This window comes from Lynx canadensis, chromosome B1 (assembly GCF_007474595.2).
Source record: "Lynx canadensis isolate LIC74 chromosome B1, mLynCan4.pri.v2, whole genome shotgun sequence".
In the NCBI taxonomy this organism is placed as follows: domain Eukaryota; kingdom Metazoa; phylum Chordata; class Mammalia; order Carnivora; family Felidae; genus Lynx; species Lynx canadensis.
This window is the reverse complement of record NC_044306.2, coordinates 203,733,159-203,751,436: the sequence shown is the minus strand read 5'-3', so window position 1 is coordinate 203,751,436 and position 18,278 is coordinate 203,733,159. Positions and strand designations below refer to the sequence as shown.

The window sequence follows — 18,278 nt, the reverse complement described above, 5'->3', positions numbered from 1 at the left end:
GGCAGCCCTGCTGAGGGAAGCGGTGGCTGGCGACCGGACAGGCGCCCAGGCGTTGTGCCGCTGCCGCTGAGCGCCTGCTCTGGAGGCGTCCTGAGAGTTCGTGTCTTCGTCCTTCTCGGTGACCCAAGAGGACACGGGGTGCCTCGCATCTTATTCTTGATGCGGTGAAAGTAGTTTGTGCGGGCGGTCGTTTTTGCAGACTGCCGTAGACGCTGTAGGACTCTGGGTGGTAAATCCCACAGGGTGCCCGTGTGCTCCGTGCAGCTGGACGTCCGTGGGGCTCGCAGCTCCTGCACACTCTGAACCCCTTCCCTGACCACAGGGCTGGGGGCAGAGTGGCCAGTAGATAGCTGGTGAGCGTCCCCGAGCGGGCGAGTGAGCGAGCGAGGGAGTGGCGGTGGCGCCTGCGGGGAGGCTGGAGGGAGCGGCTCAGGTTTGTTGTGCTTCCTGCCGAGCTCTGTTCACACTGGCGGATCGCAAGCTTCCTCTGTGTCAACTGTGGCTCGCCACCGTGGGAGGCCGCCCGGGAGTCACCGACTTGCGTGTGTCACTGCTTCTTCTTCCCACAGTGTGTTGAGGAGATCCTAGGCTACCTGAAATCCTGTTTCAGTCGAGAACCGATGATGGCAACTGTTTGTGTTCAGCAGGTAAAAATGCCATTTCCTGGGCTCATCTTCTAAGCCCCACGCCCTGGGCATGGGGACAGGATGCTGCTCGTCCTTTAGAAGGCGGTGCTGGTGGCACGGCCGGCAGCCCCACGGGTCACGTGTTGGCCCGCCCCGATATCGGGCACAGGGCTCCTTGTCCCGCCCCTCTGGGTCTGGCCCCTGCCGCCGGACTCTGGCCACACGCTGCCATCGTGGCGTCTGTCCAGGCTTTTGCTTGGAACGCTGGGCCCAACAGAATCGCGGAGGGGGGCGAGGCTCCTGGGGTTCTGACTTACCGGCTCACATCGCCCTTCGCGACAGCAGTCCCACATGGTGCCGATGGCGATCGTCCTCCAGGATGTCAGTCTGGAGCTTTGCTAACACAGCCCGTTGCTTTTAGCTGGGTTTGGCACGGCCCCCTGGGAAACTCTCGTGTGTTCGCGCCGCGCTAAGCCTCATGCTGATGGCTTCACTTCTTCCCCTTTAGTTGCTGAAGACTCTCTTTGGGACAAACTTGGCCTCCCAGTTTGATGGCTTGTCTTCCAACCCCAACAAGTCCCAGGGCCGAGCGCAGCGTCTGGGCTCCTCCAGCGTGAGGCCGGGCTTGTACCACTACTGCTTCATGGCTCCCTACACCCACTTCACCCAGGCCTTAGCCGACGCCAGCCTGAGGAACATGGTGCAGGCAGAGCAGGACCACGACGCCTCGGGGTAACCTTGCGCCTGTGCTGGCCGGGGCGGTAGCGTCGGGGAGGCGTCCTGGGTACGAGCACAGAAGAGCTGGCGCTGAATCGTTTGTAAAAGCCGAGAGCCGGCTGCTCTTCCGGGGCCCACAGACCCACTTTCCCTGTAGGTGCCGCGTGGGCGGCATTTCCCAGGTCTGTGCTGGGGGAAAGAACGGCTTCCACGTGGCACAAAAGTGTCAGCGTGTAAGTGTACTTGAAGGGCATAGAGGAATCTCGTATGATAGTACTTTGGGTTTTATAACCTCACGGCTACAAGTCTCTCTTCAGTTAAATTTATGGTCGTATGTTTGATGCCTGGAATGCGGTTGTTGTCGCTTAAATAACCATAATTATTAGCAGATATTTGAGTTGCTACTCTGTGTAGCAAGAGAATTGCTCTGTGCCACGAACAAGAGAATTCCTTGTTTTTCCTTTTATAGATGTAGTGCTAAAACAGCTAGAGTTAACACACTAGTCGGGAACTGAGGAGAATGCCCTTGTTCCAGGCTTGACATTGGTCACATACTTACTATATATATAATGCATCCAGTTCTTAGGAATAGATCTGTTTACTTTGTTTAATAGCATGGGGTATAAACAAAGAAGCAAGGAACCGTGTGTGTGTTACTGTCATCTAACTTCATACGTGTTTCTTGAAAAGGGTGTGATTGATGTGAATGTTTAGAGAAACTTTTTCCCAAGAGAATCAAGTGAGATCTTCTGGGTCACTGAGTCTTTCAAGTGAGTGTCACCTTTGTGCCCTCACGGCAGCCTGGGTGGCGTGGCGCTGAGCTTCCTGGGGCAGGCAGCGCTCTGTCTGAGTGCCTGCTACCAGTGACAGGACTGGCTGGCGGCCCCCTGCGATCTCAGCGCGGCCTGCTGTCTGTTAGACAGGAGCGGGTGCCACCGCGTGGCGTGGCCCCCTCGGTGCTTTCTGACTTGGACATGTTCTGATTTTGTGAACGTGAATTGGTTTGGCCTGGAGTGTGGCTGAGGACACGGGAGAAGACTTACAGCTGTTCTTTGCTCACTTTTTTCCACCTGCAGGTGGTTTGACGTGCTTCAGAAAGTGTCTACCCAGTTGAAGACGAACCTCACCAGCACCACTAAGAACCGCGCAGATAAGGTGAGTGACAGGTGGCATCCTTCGGTGCTCAGCACTTTCCAGGTTGGCTGCTTGAAGGTTTTGGTTGAAGTCTAACTCAGTTTGTTCTTTCTTTTTTCTTTTTTTTTTTTTTTCATAGAACGCTATCCACAATCACATTCGTTTGTTCGAGCCTCTGGTTATAAAAGCTTTAAAGCAGTACACAACCACAACGTCTGTGCAGCTACAGAGGCAGGTCTTAGATTTGCTGGCACAGCTGGTTCAGTTACGGGTCAATTACTGTCTTCTGGATTCAGATCAGGTTTGTCACCCTTAGCTTTCATCTGCCATACCTGTCGTAATTTAATAAAAAATTACCTGTAGCAGACACTGAAATCTACCTTTAAGGAACGTGCAGTTTGCTATTTGCACGCTGGTTGCCGCTCCTTACCCGTTTCATGCGCCAGTGTCCAGGGCCTGGGCGCATGGAGGACGCACTCCTGCCTGTGTGAGGCTGTGTCCAGGTTATTAGCCTGTGTGCGTGCGTCAGAGGCCTTCCTGCCCACTCACCCTCCCCACCCCAAGACAAGTGAATTTAAATTGTAAGGTACAACGAAGATTTGTTGTTTGGGGGGCATTTTTGCAAAATCCAGAGACTTGCTTTAAACACGCTATCGATTACGACGTTTGCTTTCAAGCAAACTAAAGTTGGTTCACATCTTTGAGGAGGAACTAGTGCTTAGAACAGAGTTGGGTGCCAAACTGGCCCTAGTCCAGTCCTGGAGTGCTGCTGTGCCCTCGGGGTCCCCTTCCCTGTCAGCAGCCCTCAGCATCCGCCCCTTCGAACGTTGGGGTGTGCGGGGAGAAGGTGGACCCACGCGGGCACCTCATTACTAAGCCAGTCCCGGGCCGTCTGTGCCGCTCAGTGTGTGTGAGCCGGAGCCAGCGAGTCGCCGGATAGGCCTTTTCTGTGCTGCTCGGTGTTTCCTGTTTCTCCAGGGCTCTCACCCCCTGGTTCAGTAAAGGTACTTACGGGATTTCTGGAAGTGTCCTGAGCTATCCCGTCTCACAGAATACCTCTGAGTTCTTGTATACAAACACGTTTGTCTGCTGTCGGGAACTTGTTAAAAAATTACACAACTAAGTAGGAAGAAAAGTGACCTAGTTTGCACATTTTAATTATTGATATGAACTTTTTATTTTCCTCTGTAGGTGTTTATTGGATTTGTGCTGAAGCAGTTCGAATACATTGAAGTAGGCCAGTTCAGGTAACAAACAGCTTTTCGTTCTTTTAGATTTCTTGTCCTCATGACAGAGTTATATAGAATTTTAGATTGTTAAGATGAACATTTACTTCAAAGGATTGTTAAGCAATTTTGCCAAATATTTTTTTTTTAAGTCGAACTCTGATCAACACGCTGTGTGTTCTTGTTTCTCTTAAAAATTAAGGAGTAAGTATCTCAAGACTTGTTTGGCAATGGTTCTGCACCTGGGAATTACAGGTGTCAGTTTTCATGTCACATCTCAAAACATTTCATTGTGGTAGTGGGGCGCTAAACCAAATCTCGTCTGCCGGAGCACTAATTGTTTCAAACTTCTGAGAGAAAACACATTTTTAGACCCGGCGGTCTTCAGCAGAGGTGATTATGACACACTTGACTTAGGTGACTTGCGGCTCTTCCTTGCCGGACCGTAAGGTTTGCTACTTTCTCCTACGGCACTTACGGCTGTGTGAGTATAATGACCACGCGTTAGAATCGTTCGGTCTCCGAACTGCAGGTGACCCTTGAACAACGTGGGTTGTGGGGGCCGGCCCTGCGCCCTCAGAAATCCTGTTCAACCTGTGACTCTCACAAAACTGACTACCAAGAGCCTACTGGTGACCAGAAGCCTTGCTGATCATGTAAATACTCGCTCACCACGTGTTCTGAGTGTTCTGTGTATTCTGACAATCCAGCGAGCCAGAGAAAAGAGAACGTTGTTAAGAAAACCACGAGGAAGCTAACGTACGTTTGTGGTATTGTACTGTGTTCATGGAAACCCCGCGTTTTATAACCTGCGTGGTTCGGGGCTCACCTGTCCTCAGTAGATAGGGACGCACGGAGAAGAAGGATGCATTCTCAGCATCCCTTGGGTCTAGAGACCCGGTACTTTCTTACTCCAGTTACGTGACATCTTGACTGCATGATTTGAGACAAGTTGTTTTGTCTCCTTTGAGTCTCAGTTTCTTCAACTGAAATGAGAAGGGGCAGGAGGAGAAGTAAGAACGTTGTACCTCTGGGCGTCCAGTGCTGTTGGGTGCTCTCCAGCGCTCTCACTTAGCTCTGCCCACCGCCAGCTGCCCACCCCCAGCACACCCTGTGGGAGCTGGCCCGCCTTGCCGCGCCCCCAGCGTCTGTCCTCATCCTCCCCTCCCCCCTTCTTCCCTCTCTTCTCCCCCTTTTCTTCCCTCTTTTCTCCCCCCTCCTCTCCCTGCATCCTCCCATCTCCCCTTCCCTTCCCCCCTCCTTCCCTTCTCCTCTCCCCCTTCCTCCCCCCTCCTCTCTCCTCATCCTCCCCTCCCCCTTTTCCCTCCTTCCCTTCCCCTCTCCCCCTTCCTCCCCTCTCCTCTTCCTTCATCCTCCCCTCCCCCCTTTCCTTCCCTCCTCTCTCCCCCCACCTCTCTCCTCATCCATCCCCCTTCTCCCCTCCTCTTTCCTCATCCTCTCCTCCCCCTTTCCCCTTCTTCCCTCCTTCTCTCTCCTCCCCCCGTCACTCTCCCCTTCCTCTCCCTTCCCCTTCCCCCTTTTCTTTCCCCCTCTCTCCTCATTCTCCCCTCCGTCCCTCCCCCTCTGTCTCTCATGCTTCCTCTTCCTCTCCTCATACTCCCCCCCCTTTCCCTCCTCCTCTCTCCTTCTCTCCCTTCTCCTTCCCCTCACTCTTCCTCCTCTTCTCCCCTCCTCTTTCCGAATTTTCTGCACCTCCCTCTCCCTTCTCCCTCACTCTCACCACTTGCTTCCCTCCTTCCCCTGGCTCTCTCCCTTTCTCTTTTGCTCTCTCTCAACTTGGAATCATGAGTAATTTCATGTTTATATTGATTATGTGTCATAATTTTAAAAGGAAGCATCTAAACGGATGTTTTTGTTTCTAGGGAATCAGAGGCAATTATTCCAAACATCTTTTTCTTCCTGGTATTACTGTCTTACGAGCGCTATCATTCAAAACAGATCATTGGAATCCCTAAAATCATTCAGCTCTGTGACGGCATCATGGCCAGCGGGAGGAAGGCTGTGACACATGGTAACGGGACAGCCCTTTCACGGTGACCTTCAGTACTGATGTGCTCGACGGTGCTAGTCTTCATCACTCCAGCTTCTGGCTGTGTCCACTGCTGCTCTGTGTGTGCGTGTGGGTGCAGTGCGCGTGTGTGTGTGCGTGTGCACGCTGCTTAGAGATGCCACAGAAGGGACAGAGCAGACCTACTGTCAGGAGCTTGTGACCTCCTGACCTAAGAATACAGGAAACAGTAGGGCGATCTAAAGCACAGATAGAATCTGACATAGATGCTCTTGTCTAATTACGTGAAACACAAAAACCCGAGAAATCCAACTTCTGTGAGGACCCTGGTGCTGGAGGGAGTGGCTTGGCCTTGGAGCAGGACCTTCCGTTCTGCCTGGTTATCCTATAGAGGCGAGTGAGGACCACAGAAGATGGTCAGCGGCTCAAGCAGCCTCCTTCACCTGGGCAGTGAGGCTGTGGTTTTAAGAATAAACTTGGGGTGCCTGGGTAGCTCAGTCAGTTGTGTCTGACTTCGGCTCAGGTCATGATCTCACGGTTTGTGAGTTCAAGTCCCACATTGGGCTCTGCTGACAGCTCAGAGCCTGGAGCCTGCTTCGGAGTCTGCGTCTCCCTCTTTCTCTGCTCCTCCCCTGCTTGTCTCTGTTTTCTCTCTCTCAAAAATAAACATTTAAAATTTTTTTTGAAAAAAGAATAAACTGTAAACCTTCTCTTAACTTTTTATTATTATTATTTTTTTAATGTTTATTTTTGAGAGAGAGAGGGAGGGAGGGACGGACGGACGGAGTGTGAGCAGGGGAGGGCACAGAGAGAGGGAGACACAGAATCCGAAGCAGGCTCTGCGCTCCAAGCTGTCAGCACAGAACCGGACGTGGGGCTCAAACCCAAGAATCGCAAGATCGTGACCTGAGCCAAAGTTGGACGCTTGACCGACTGAGCCACCCAGGGGTCCCCTCTTTGAATTTTTTAAACTGATCTTGCAGCATTTTCCTGTTGACTCCTCCCTGGCTGCGTTGTCAGGAATCAGTAGACTTTTGAACTTTGGCAGGGGTATGTCCTAGGACCTCTGCAGAGCCCAGATGTGAGAAGGGCGCTGTGGCATGCAGTGTTCTCTGTGTTCCCTGTTCTGTGCGCTTGCGGTAAAGCAGGTGATCTGTTGACGGGCAGGGACTCCATGCCATCTGATTTCCATAGTCGCTGGAGTCACTTTTGCAGTGGCCTTGCGAGGGCCGAGATTCACACCTCAGCAAAAGTTCACACTTGTACACTTTGGGAATTGGGGTTCCTGGTGCAAATGTCAAATAGAGGGATGACTAAGGCTTCCTAGACTAGAGAGTCTTTGGATGGACAACCAGTGGGCAACCAAACCCTAGTATTTTGTCTGGAAAGCTGGTCATCTGTAGAAAAGTCAGTAACTATGCTGTGTGTGTGCCACTGGGTTGCATGTGCCGTGTGTATGTGGCCCTGGGGGTGGGCGTGCCTTTGTGTGTGTGGCATTGGCAGGCAGTGCCTTGCAGTGACATTGGTGATAGGATCGGGCCACCCCCTTCCCAATGAAAGACATTTCGGAGAAAGTTGTTCATGTAGTGGTGATAGACTAAGGAATCTACTTTGCTATTTTTGATAAGACAGGACTGGGGGGGAAGGGCTTTATCTACTGGTAGTGAGTTTATTACTTAAAATAGCATAGAAATCTGATACTCTATAAATATTTTCTGCTGAAGAACACAGTCATCTTTTCAGGTAAATCTTTAGGTAGATGAAGCATTAGAACAGGATGTTGATATTTGAGTTAGTTTGAAGATTTTAGTTTGAATTTGACTTTTGAATTTGTGATTCTTTTTGTCAGATCTGATGTTACATCACGGAAAGCCTAGGTGTATTTTTTTTAAGATTTCACAAAATCATCAGTAAGTGTTCAAGGAAGAGCTATGGCCTCCATGACGGTATACTGATAATTCATAGCACTCGCTGATAAGCTGAATTTCTCCTTTATCATAAGCCACGTATGGATTAGGGTTTTCTTTATTTATTGAATTGAAAAAAGTTATTAATGTTTTATTTATTTTTGAGAGAGAAGGAGACAGAGCACAAGCAGGGGAGGGGCAGAGAGAGAGGGAGACACAGAATCCGAAGCGGGCTCCAGGCTCCGAGCTGTCAGCACAAAGCTTGATGCAGGGCTTGAACCCGTGAATCATGAGATCCCGACCCGAGCCGAAGTCAGATGCTTAACTGAGCCACCCAGGCACCCCCAGGGTTGTCTTGTGTTTTGGACACGTTTGGGAGGTGTCGAGCTCTGTCTGCAAGTGTAAACGTCGCGTGATGCCTCCTGAGCCTGCCTTTCTGTGCCCACAGCCATACCGGCTCTACAGCCGATAGTCCATGACCTGTTCGTACTGAGAGGAGCCAATAAAGCTGATGCAGGAAAAGAGCTCGAAACCCAGAAAGAAGTGGTGGTGTCCATGCTGCTGAGACTCATCCAGTACCATCAGGTAAGGGGGTGGGGGGGCACTCGCTGGCACTGCAGACGCAGCAGGAAATGTCCTGTGGCCCACTGTCCGCCAATTAGTGGGTGTTCCTTCGTGCCACCCTGGGCTCTGGGGCTGGGGAGAGGCCAGAGAGGGGTAGGCTTGCTGGGACTTGGTATTCAAAGCCGTACGGCCACTTGGGGAGGTCACCTGCCACCTGGCTGACAGTCACGGGGTCATTCAAGGGAGTAAATACGTTGGAAACCCTGTTTTCCAAAATGACCAAGAATCAGTTACCTGACATTGACTGAAATGATAGAATTCTAAAAAACGATTTTAAAAATATCGCATCTGAAATAATGTAAAGACTTCATCTGCACATCTCTTTACCACCTGTCGATGTAGGTAAGGCCAGGGTCTTTTCCTCTGTGCTGGTTGTGGTTTAGTTTTCCTTAAGGTGGAGCAGGAATTTCAGGCCGTTTGGGGCGGCCTGAGTGCAGAGGTCTGGCCTCTCCCGTGACCCCGCTCTTAGCTTGCCTGGCCTTCAGAATTTTTGTCAGGCTATTGGTCTTTGAATCTGAAAGTCATAAGCTTCTCTCACGGAAGCACTTTCTTCCGTGCATTCTCATCTTGGTGACTCTTTGTAATGTTGACTGAAATCCCGTGATTACGATGTAGAGCACCAAGCACGATGGGTTGGAGGGAGGCCTAGAGAGTGGCCCGTCAGCCACACGTGCTCGGGGAGCTTTTCCGCCTTTTGAGAGGACAGAGGATCGGGTAGCCTTGCTGAGGAGAGTCTACACGGAGTGCACACTCCCCTCTTGGGGGAGAAGGGCTGCCAGGCCCCTTGAGTGGAGAGGCAGCTGTGGAGGGGCGGTCGGGGCCGGCTCTGTGGAGAGTGGGCCTCAGTGGGCGCATCTCTCTTCATGGCGCTTGTGTAGACCAGGGTGACAGGTGTTCTCTATAAACAAGCAGGTGACAGGTATTTTCAGTGTTGTAGACTGAAACACCTCACTTCAGCTGCTGTGGACGATGTCCCAGCCGGTGCGGTCGTGAAGTGTGCGGCTGTGTGCCGATAAAACCGTATTTACAAAAACAGGCTTTTAGATGTCTCTGCTCAGAACTGGTGCTCGACCAGTTACGATGTGCATAACTCTTCTGAAGGTAAGTACTACTTGGTAGGAGATTCCCTTTCTAAAGAGCAGCAAGTTGAAATTAACGGACACCAAAGTCACGAGGCATCTGTAGAAAAGCTTAATCAAGGCTGTGTGTGTGTTTCTCCAAAAGTTTATATAAATTTTATTTTCTTTTTGTGCCTTTTCTCTGGCGGTGAAGCCTTGTAAGTTCCGTAGAAGCACAGGAGTACCGCGATGGCGGGTGACTGCAGCGAGCGTGCAGCTGAGCTGTGCCCCTTGCGCTTTCTTTCGGTGTCCCTCGTGTCGTGTGTCCCGGGCCGGGGCCGCGTCGGGGGCAGCAGGCCCTTCTGGGCCTCACGTGTCTTTGCACCCTGGAGTCTGACCCGCCTGCACCCCGCAGGTGCTGGAGATGTTCATCCTGGTCCTGCAGCAGTGCCACAGGGAGAGCGAGGACAAGTGGAAGCGGCTGTCCCGGCAGATCGCCGACGTCATCCTCCCGATGTTGGCCAAGCAGCAGGTTTGTGCCCCGACCGCGTCATTGCCGTGGAGTCATTGTGACACGTTTGTAAGCGGCAGCGCTGGTGACCGGCATTTCATTGAATCAAAACGCGTTCGGCTTGCGATCCTTATCAGTGCCGGTCTCAGGGCAGGGATTTTCGTCTATTCTCAGTGACCACCTCAGGTTGCCTTTGTCCCCTGCTTCACAAGAGTGGAACCTGAGGCTCAGAGCTGTTACCTAGCCCGCCCAGGGGTGCGCAGCTGCAGCGTGCCCGGGGCCGGGGCTGTGCCGGTCTGACTCCAGAGCCGTGTCCTTTGCTGTCCGGTGGCGCTGCCTCCCTCATTCTACTCACTGACCTTCAAGTGTTTGGTTTTCCTTATCGCTCATAAAACAGTTTAGCAGTGGTCCATCGTTTAAGCAGAATTTCTGTGATCAAACGGTGCGGTCAGTTATTTCCACGATGGAAGTGGAAAGATGATCTGGCTGTGCTGTACAGGATGGAGGCCGCCCGTCGCACAGCTTCTGAGCCATGGCTGCCACCAGGCATCAGAGGGCGGGATGCCCTGCGCCCTTTGTAAACGGGGTGCTGGGGTGTGTCCGGGGGTGGCAGGGGAGTGTGCTGACGCCCTCCAGGAGACGGCGGCTGTCAGCAGAGCTCTGGTCTTCAGCGCTCTGGATGCAGTCAGCAGATACCTGTTTGTTCATCTTGACTGTCTCCGCCAAGGAAGCAGGTAGTCCGGGTAACGTGCGGTGTTCTGGCTCCTGGCGGTTGGTGCAGATGTGTAGACACGCTGTGGCAGTAGTTACGGTCTTCAGAGCTTTGGCCTCATTCTCGTTTCCTAGTGGGCCTGTCATCCTGGCATGCTGAAGCCAGTCAGAGGGACGGAGTCTTGGCTTCCGATGGCACTGACTGATGGCAGTTTTAATGAATTGGGTGTTTTAACGTGGTCCTGGATTCCATGCCTGTGGATCTATATTTTTAGAATAGCACTCCAGAAACTTTCTTCCGGTCTCTTACTCGCCATGTGCACGATCTAAGGAAGGTGGAGGTTGAAGGTGGGACGCCTGGTAAACGTCCACCATGGAACCGCATGCGAGCACGTCCGTGAGACACTGCCGAGCGCCCGCCTGGTGGCTGAGCACAGGTGCACCTTCCCCGGGAAGTCGTGCAGGGCATCCCTCGGTCCCTGCGGCAGACGTAGACGTGGGCCGCGCCCGTGAAAAGCCTGCCCTCTTGGAGTGACAGTTTTATTGGCTGGAGATGGAGGTGACAGACATCAGGAAGTAGATTAGTCATGAGTAAAACCAGATGACAGCAGGGACTGTAGGGAAAGCCCAGGAGAGATGGGTGTGTCAGGGCAGGGCTGCGTTGCTAAGTTTGTATAAACTTGACCGGGTTAGAGCTTTTTAGGCTCATCATCAGTGAAGACCCTGAGGTGGGAGCCTGCCCAGTAGGTTCAAAGAACGTGGAGAGACCATACGGGTGGAACAGAGTGTTCGTGCGGAGCAGGGAAGGCAGCAAGGGTCTGGGGGTTGGGTGGGCCTCTCCGGCCAGCGTGGGGGGCTTGGGGAGGCCCGTAGAGGGTTTGGTACAAACGAGTGGCCTGGTGTGATTTGAGAGCTGAGGCAGCCTCAGGGCGGGCGTGAGGGCAGAGCAGGGGGACCCGCCTAAGGCACGGAGGTGGCGTGCACCAGGAGGGCGAATGGCGTGGCGAGCAGTAGCCACCTGCTGGACACAGGGTGCAAGTAGAAGCAGTAAGCTTTGCGGCTTCTGTGTCGATGTGAGGAGGGAGGCACGTCGGGGAGGTGAGGAGGAGAGGAGATCCTGGTCTGGGTGTGTGCAGCCGGCATACCCAGGAGGCACCGGGGGAGGCTGAGGTAGGCATTTGGGCGTCCGAGTCTGCACCTGTCCAGACGGAACTGGCCAGGAGGTGAACGTCGGGATGGGAAGAGATCACCATGGGACCCGTGCAGATGGGGAGGAGAAGGCCAAGCTCTGAGCTTAGGGGCCAGAGAGGTGAGGACGAGTCCGTGGAGGAGGTGGGGAAGGAAGTGTGGGCGGGGTGGGGGGTAGCATTGTTAAAACCAAGGAAGGAAGGCATTTTGTGGAGAAGAGAGGGGTCAGCTTTGGGCTGCTCATAGGCCCAGCAAATGAGCTGGGAGCTGACCCTGCATTTGGCAGGCTGGAAGCCACCGGGGAGCAGTTGGCGGGGGTGGAGGGCGCAGAAGCGTGGCTCAGGGGTGTTGGTGGAGAGGCATGGGGAAGAGGCTGAGAAGGAATAGATGTGGGGTGGCAGCCAGAGGTGGAAGGAGGGGTCAGGGCCTGGGCCTGGGCCTCACTGGGGGTGAAAGCGGAGGGGGAGTGCCCCTCACAGGGCACACTGGGGTCGCCTGGTGTGGGCCCGGCGCACTCCTTCTGAGGACCCAGAAGAGAAGGAGCTGGCGGCAGGTGTAGGCCTGGTGGAAGGAATGGGGGTTGCAGAAGCTCTCAGGATGGTCTCCTTACCTGGGGTGGGGGGGGGGGGGATGTGAGAACAGCGCGTGTCTGCAGCCATGTTTACTGGGTCTGGACACTCTCTTAGTGATGAGCATTAGGAAGGCAGCGGTTGAACACGTTTTGGTAGAACCTTAGCTTGGAATATTTTGCATCCGTTAAAAATGTTAGATTTTAAAACCTGTTGCCTCGGGAGTTTTCCGTTACTATTTTAAGGGAAAAAAGCCGAGACATTTATAACATGATTTTTCAAAACAACTTAAAAATCTCTAGGTGTGTGTGGATACGTGATCGTAGGAACATGGGGAAAGTTAAAGAGAAGTACGTACAGTTGACCCCTGGACAGCACAGATTTGAGCTGCACAGGTGCACTTCCACGCGGATGTGTTTCTCTAAATACAGGACAATACTGTAGATGTGTTTCGTCTTCCTTGTGGTTTTCTTTTTTTTTTTTTTTTTTTTTTTTTTAATTTTTTTTTTCAACGTTTTTATTTATTTTTGGGACAGAGAGAGACAGAGCATGAACGGGGGAGGGGCAGAGAGAGAGGGAGACACAGAATCGGAAACAGGCTCCAGGCTCCGAGCCATCAGCCCAGAGCCTGACGCGGGGCTCGAACTCACGGACCGCGAGATTGTGACCTGGCTGAAGTCGGCCGCTTAACCGACTGCGCCACCCAGGCGCCCCTCCTTGTGGTTTTCTTAATAACATTTTGTCTTCTTTATCTTACTGTATTGTGAGAATACCACACATAATACATGTACGTAGCACGTGCCACTGAACTGTTTTTGTTATTGGCCAGCCTTCTGGTCAGCAGCAGGCTGTTAGTCGTTAAGTTTGGGGGGAGTCAGAAGTTACACACGGATTTTCAACAGTGTTGGGGGTGGGTGCGTTTGACCCCTGTGTTGTTCAAAAGTTAACTGTACACCAGCTTATTAAAGTTCATTACAGCTGGCCGAGTAGGGATGAGGTGCAGGTAAAGCAAAGAAGGAAAGAGAGCGTGTGTGACACCCCACTTCGCTAAATGACGTGTGCACAGAGAGCCGCACTGGAGACTCGTCCCAGAACGCGGGCGGGGATTGTCCCAGAGTGGTGCGGTTCCGGCCGGCTTTTCCATACTTTTAAATCTTTGAATGTTTACAGAAAATGTACGTTGTTTATGTAATAAAGATCTAAATGAAAAGGTTGCCCTTGTGAAAAAACTTCAGCAGCTGCAGTGTCCTAAAAGCTGTTTGCTTGCTTCACGTCTAACGTGAGGACGTATGTAAGCGCAGGGGTGGTAAGGGCATTTGACCTTGAGGTACCTAACTTGAAGTAGAAATGTTAACGTTTTTGTTGGCTTACGGGAAAACTTTTGTGATGTTTGATTGCAACAGATGCACATTGATTCTCACGAAGCCCTTGGCGTGTTAAATACTTTATTTGAGATTCTGGCCCCTTCCTCCCTCCGTCCCGTGGACATGCTTTTACGGAGTATGTTCGTCACTCCAGACACAATGGTGAGTAGCCCGCGTCGTGACGGCGTCTTAGATTCATTCGTCACTGTGTGGCACGGTGGTTCGTCGGCTGCCTGCCTGCGGGCCCTGTGGGGCCGTGGCCGGGCCAATAATTTGCATTTTAAACAGGTTCCCAGATGGTGTTGATGCTCTTATCTGGGACCGCACTTTTGAACTAATGATAATTTATTGGCTTTATTGATAGAATGGTAAACAGGAGTGATTTTCATTCATGAAACTGGCAATTAGGAAAAATTTAATCTTCTTTTTCCTTTGTAACTTATTTTCTTTCTTTCAGGCACCTGTGAGCACTGTTCAACTGTGGATATCAGGAATCCTAGCCATTTTGAGGGTTCTCATTTCCCAGTCAACTGAAGACATTGTTCTTTCTCGTATTCAGGAGCTCTCTTTCTCTCCATATTTAATCTCCTGTCCAATAATTAATAGGCTAAGAGAGGGGGACAGTACCTCGACACCAGAAGAACACAGTGAAGGGAGACAAATGAAGAGCCTGCCGGAAGAAACGTTTTCAAGGTATGCTCTCTGTCTGTGCCTTTAACCAGCCCGCGGCCTACGGCCCATCCATAAGCCTTCGGTCACTCCTGGTCTCACTTCAGCGCTGCGAGTGGGTAAAGAGGTCTGTGTGGGTGTGCTTGCTCTGGCCCTTGTGCCTCATCTGTGGCCCTGGGTCCATGTCTCTCCTGCGTCTCGGTCACATCCCGTCTCATGTCCTCGCTAAAGACCACACTGTGGCTCACCATGGCGGTGGGCACTGAGGGCCCGCCTGCCCCCTGTGCTGGCAGTGAGGGTGGGTGTTGCCTGAAGAGAATTTACAAAGCTAAGAAGACCCACTAAAGGTCAGTCTCCTTTTTATTCTCAACACAGTCATAAAATCCTCCTTCCTGGCAGCGTGACCATTCCCTCGTACTCCCCTTGTTGTACCTGTGGCATCGTGTCTACCCTCGCTGATTATTTGGAACCTCCTTGAGGGCAGTGATCACAAGTCAGGGCCAGTAACGCATGTCATCTAGATAAGCGTGTGTCCACTTTTTCTGGATTCCGGGTGCTCAGTAAGGTAGAGCTGGCAAGATGTCCAGTGAGCGTGGCTTGTGCTGACGTGCTCCTTCTAGGCAGGTCCTCATAACATCCATTTAGCTGCCCCTTCACTGGTCGTCGGCGGAGGTGCCTGTGCGTTTGTGGAGGTAAATCCAGTAAACCTGCTTGACACCCTCTTGGTTGCACGTTCAACCGGGTGGCCTGTGGCTCCCTCTGCTACGTTTAAGCAGGTGGCTAAAATGGATGAAACATTAAATTCCTACAGCAGATGCCGGCTTCTATTTCTGCGATACTTTCTGGTTTGCAAAGCTTTAAAGAAACACTGCACGTCATTTTATCCTGACAGTCCTGAAGTTATATATGTGTCCTGCCATCTCATAAATGAGGAAGGTGATGTGCAGAGAGGGAGGGTGACTTAATCCAAAGGGATGGTACTAAATGTTACACTTTGTTCACTTCACTTCTGTCTTTACTCCCCCCGTGTCTACTGTATGTCACATAAGTGCTCTGTAACAGTCACCTAATTCGCCATCACATTTTCCCCTTTCTTTGAAGATTTCTCCTACAACTAGTTGGCATTCTTTTGGAGGATATTGTTACAAAGCAGCTCAAAGTGGAAATGAGTGAACAGCAACATACTTTCTACTGCCAAGAACTGGGCACTCTGCTGATGTGTCTCATCCACATCTTCAAGTCTGGTAGGTGCCTCAGACCGACCTTCGTAGAGCATCTGTGCGGTCCCTGTCCTGTGCCGAGCACTCTCGGGGGCAGGAACTTGGCTGCCCGGTGCCAGCTCTGCCCTGCTCACTGTGCACTGGAAGATGTTTGGTTGGTGAAAAAAATAAACCAGAGGGCTTCCTCCTCTTTTAAAAATTTGGAGGCCCGAGATCTTTTTGTACCTTTACATACGATTGTGAAGTAAAAAGGACAATGACCCCAAGAGAGAAGTCACAAGATGGCAGCCATGCAGTTTGCATAGGAAGCAGCCGATCCATAGTAGGACAGTCAGCGTGCTCCAAGAGAAAATGGGTGTTTTCAAGAAGAATGCCTTGATTTAGATTGAACGAGTGGGAAGCTGGAACACTTGAGTTACAGGGTACCGCCATATCTTTTTTTCTCTTAGTAGGAAAAACAAGAGGCAATTGTAATCTCTAGGAAACATAAGTAACATGACCAAGGACTTATAAAAAGAAATGCCATCCTTTTAGGTTTCTTGGCTTTGTTGGGAACTATATTCACGTAATCAATCATAATATAAATGCTGTTTCAGTTTTCAGGTTTTTTTTTTTAATATGAAATTTATTGTCACATTGGTTTTCTCAGTTTTCAGTTTTATAGTCAATGTATGAGTAAAACATTGAAAACTTACTTAACTGTAGTTTCCGAACAGAATGAAAATGTTTTTATTTCTGAGAAAAATAAAAGGGAAACTAACTTAATTTGGGAGTGGAAGGACGAGGTGGAGGGATGGAAGGGTCACTAATCTCCTCTCACATTGTTGGGGTTCTATAGTCATGTCTAAAGTTGACCCAACTGTAGCAGGATTCTCGCAGAGTCGTGACAGTGAGGCTTTTTTTTTTTTCAGGAAGCAACTTTATTCCTGCTGGCACCGCTCAGTTGAGTTTGTACCCAAAGAATTGAGTCCCGAATGCCATGTGGCATAGTTTTTTATATATTTTTTACTTCTTTGTCTCCCGTATGTGGTAACGCATAAACGTGTGGTCTGATTAAGCGGTCTCATGTTACAAGGTCGTGAGGGATGTTGGTCACGTAGGCGTATAGTCAGGTTGCCTTGAGGTCTTTTTTCTTTCTTTAGGGAGGGGCCCTACCATATTCCCCCCTTTGGTGCTTGGATCCCTCTATTTTGGGTCAAAGAGCATCATCTTGGTTTGGAGGTTTATATTTTCATAACATCGTTACACGAGTGGCCGTCTTTTTTTTTTTTTTTTTTTTTTTTTTTTTTAATTATGGCCTCAATGAGACTGGAGGCAGACTGTACAACCAGGGGAGCTAAGCAGGGTGGACTTAAGCAACCTCTCAGAATTAGGAGGATAATTTCTATGAGAGTTCTGAATCCCCTGAAAGTTGAAAACCATTCTCCAAATAACTCCCTGGGGTTTTAACCGTTCCAGGTCTGGGCAGGGACGTGAGCAATCCTTTTTATTTGATTTGTGATTTCTTTTATGACTTTTTTCTCATTATCTACGTGTAGGCGGCAGTTGCTTAGGTTAAACGTTTTACAAACTTTTTTCTCAGAAGGAAGTAGGTAATCTAAGACCAAGCGATTTTGATAGCATGGCACATTTTGGTTTCTTGTTCGGCAAGTAAGTTTAGAGCTCTGGCAGTTTTATTGGTTAACTGCTTGTAGTCTGACTGTGCGGTTTAGCATGTAAATGGGAGCGTGGTAGCCCCAGGACGCGTCTTCTGCCCAGGTGGCAGGGCCATGACATTGGATTACAGGCTCAGGAGGCCATCATTTTTTTGGTTGTCAAGGTGTAAGGCATGCTGCTTCCTTTGTTTCCCTGTTGCCACGCACCTGGACTCCCTGCTGTCTCCCTCTGGTAAGTGGGAGCGGGAAGAAAGATGGACGAAGAGTTTCCAGCACACATGACCCTGACCAGCCTGCGGGAAGTACCATGTAGGCTGTCCTTCCACGTATCTAGCGTAGTCCACCTGGACCCGCCATTCGATGGCTGTGTCGACGTTGTCTCAGGCCTCTCGGAGATGAGAGAAGCTAGATAAGGGGCGGGGATCTGGTTCAAGGTGATCTGGGGTCCCCCACCATTGAGTTTTTTGGGCAGTTGAATTATAAAATCTTTGGCCTGGGCATGTTAAGTTTTTAACAGAGATGACGATGAACTTTTTTCCCACCGGGCAAGACAGTTTTTCTCCAATAATTGAGCTTTTGAGAAGCCAAACCCCGACAATAGGACTGGGATATTTTGTTTTACTATAAGGTTTGTGGGGATCTAATTTTCTAGTCTCTCATCGCCATTGTTTTCCCGTGTTGGTACCCTAGCCACAAAAGGAAGGTGAGTGTTAACAGGAACCTCTCACCACATTTCCAGCCAGCTGGGGCATACTCAGCCAATTCCGCGGCAAAGAGTAGAGCAGGAATCACAGTAACAGTGAGAAACAAGGCGTGACGGTGCCTCACAGCAAGGAAACATACAGAAAGTAAGGGACAGTCTTTTGTTTCATCGGACCGTCGGTTCCTCAAGCTTCTGCCGTGCGTAGGTCAGTCAGCTTCTGGAGTGGCTGAAGCGGGGCCGCAGTCTCCCGGAGGCTCTGGAGTTGCACACTGCTTCTTCCGTATGGTCAGCTTGCGCGGCGTTGATGGATCAGGAATGCATTCCCAGTTTCGAGATGCCGGCTTCGCTCTGCTGTAGTGAATCCAGG

General features: G+C 50.9%; 1 protein-coding gene across 5 annotated transcripts in view; it reads left to right on the top strand.

The window, feature by feature from the left end:
* Positions 1–18,278, top strand: part of HTT (huntingtin) — a 149,358-nt gene that overhangs the window by 75,056 nt on the left and 56,024 nt on the right. For all 5 annotated transcript variants that reach the window (XM_036064275.1, XM_036064274.1, XM_030314313.1 and 2 more), the window contains 11 exons: positions 570–647; positions 1,135–1,358; positions 2,420–2,498; positions 2,617–2,778; positions 3,669–3,724; positions 5,587–5,735; positions 8,088–8,224; positions 9,737–9,853; positions 13,704–13,826; positions 14,122–14,357; positions 15,435–15,577. In XM_036064275.1, coding sequence (XP_035920168.1) covers positions 570–647; positions 1,135–1,358; positions 2,420–2,498; positions 2,617–2,778; positions 3,669–3,724; positions 5,587–5,735; positions 8,088–8,224; positions 9,737–9,853; positions 13,704–13,826; positions 14,122–14,357; positions 15,435–15,577 — 1,504 coding nt within the window. The remainder of the gene's footprint in view (positions 1–569; positions 648–1,134; positions 1,359–2,419; positions 2,499–2,616; positions 2,779–3,668; positions 3,725–5,586; positions 5,736–8,087; positions 8,225–9,736; positions 9,854–13,703; positions 13,827–14,121; positions 14,358–15,434; positions 15,578–18,278) is intronic.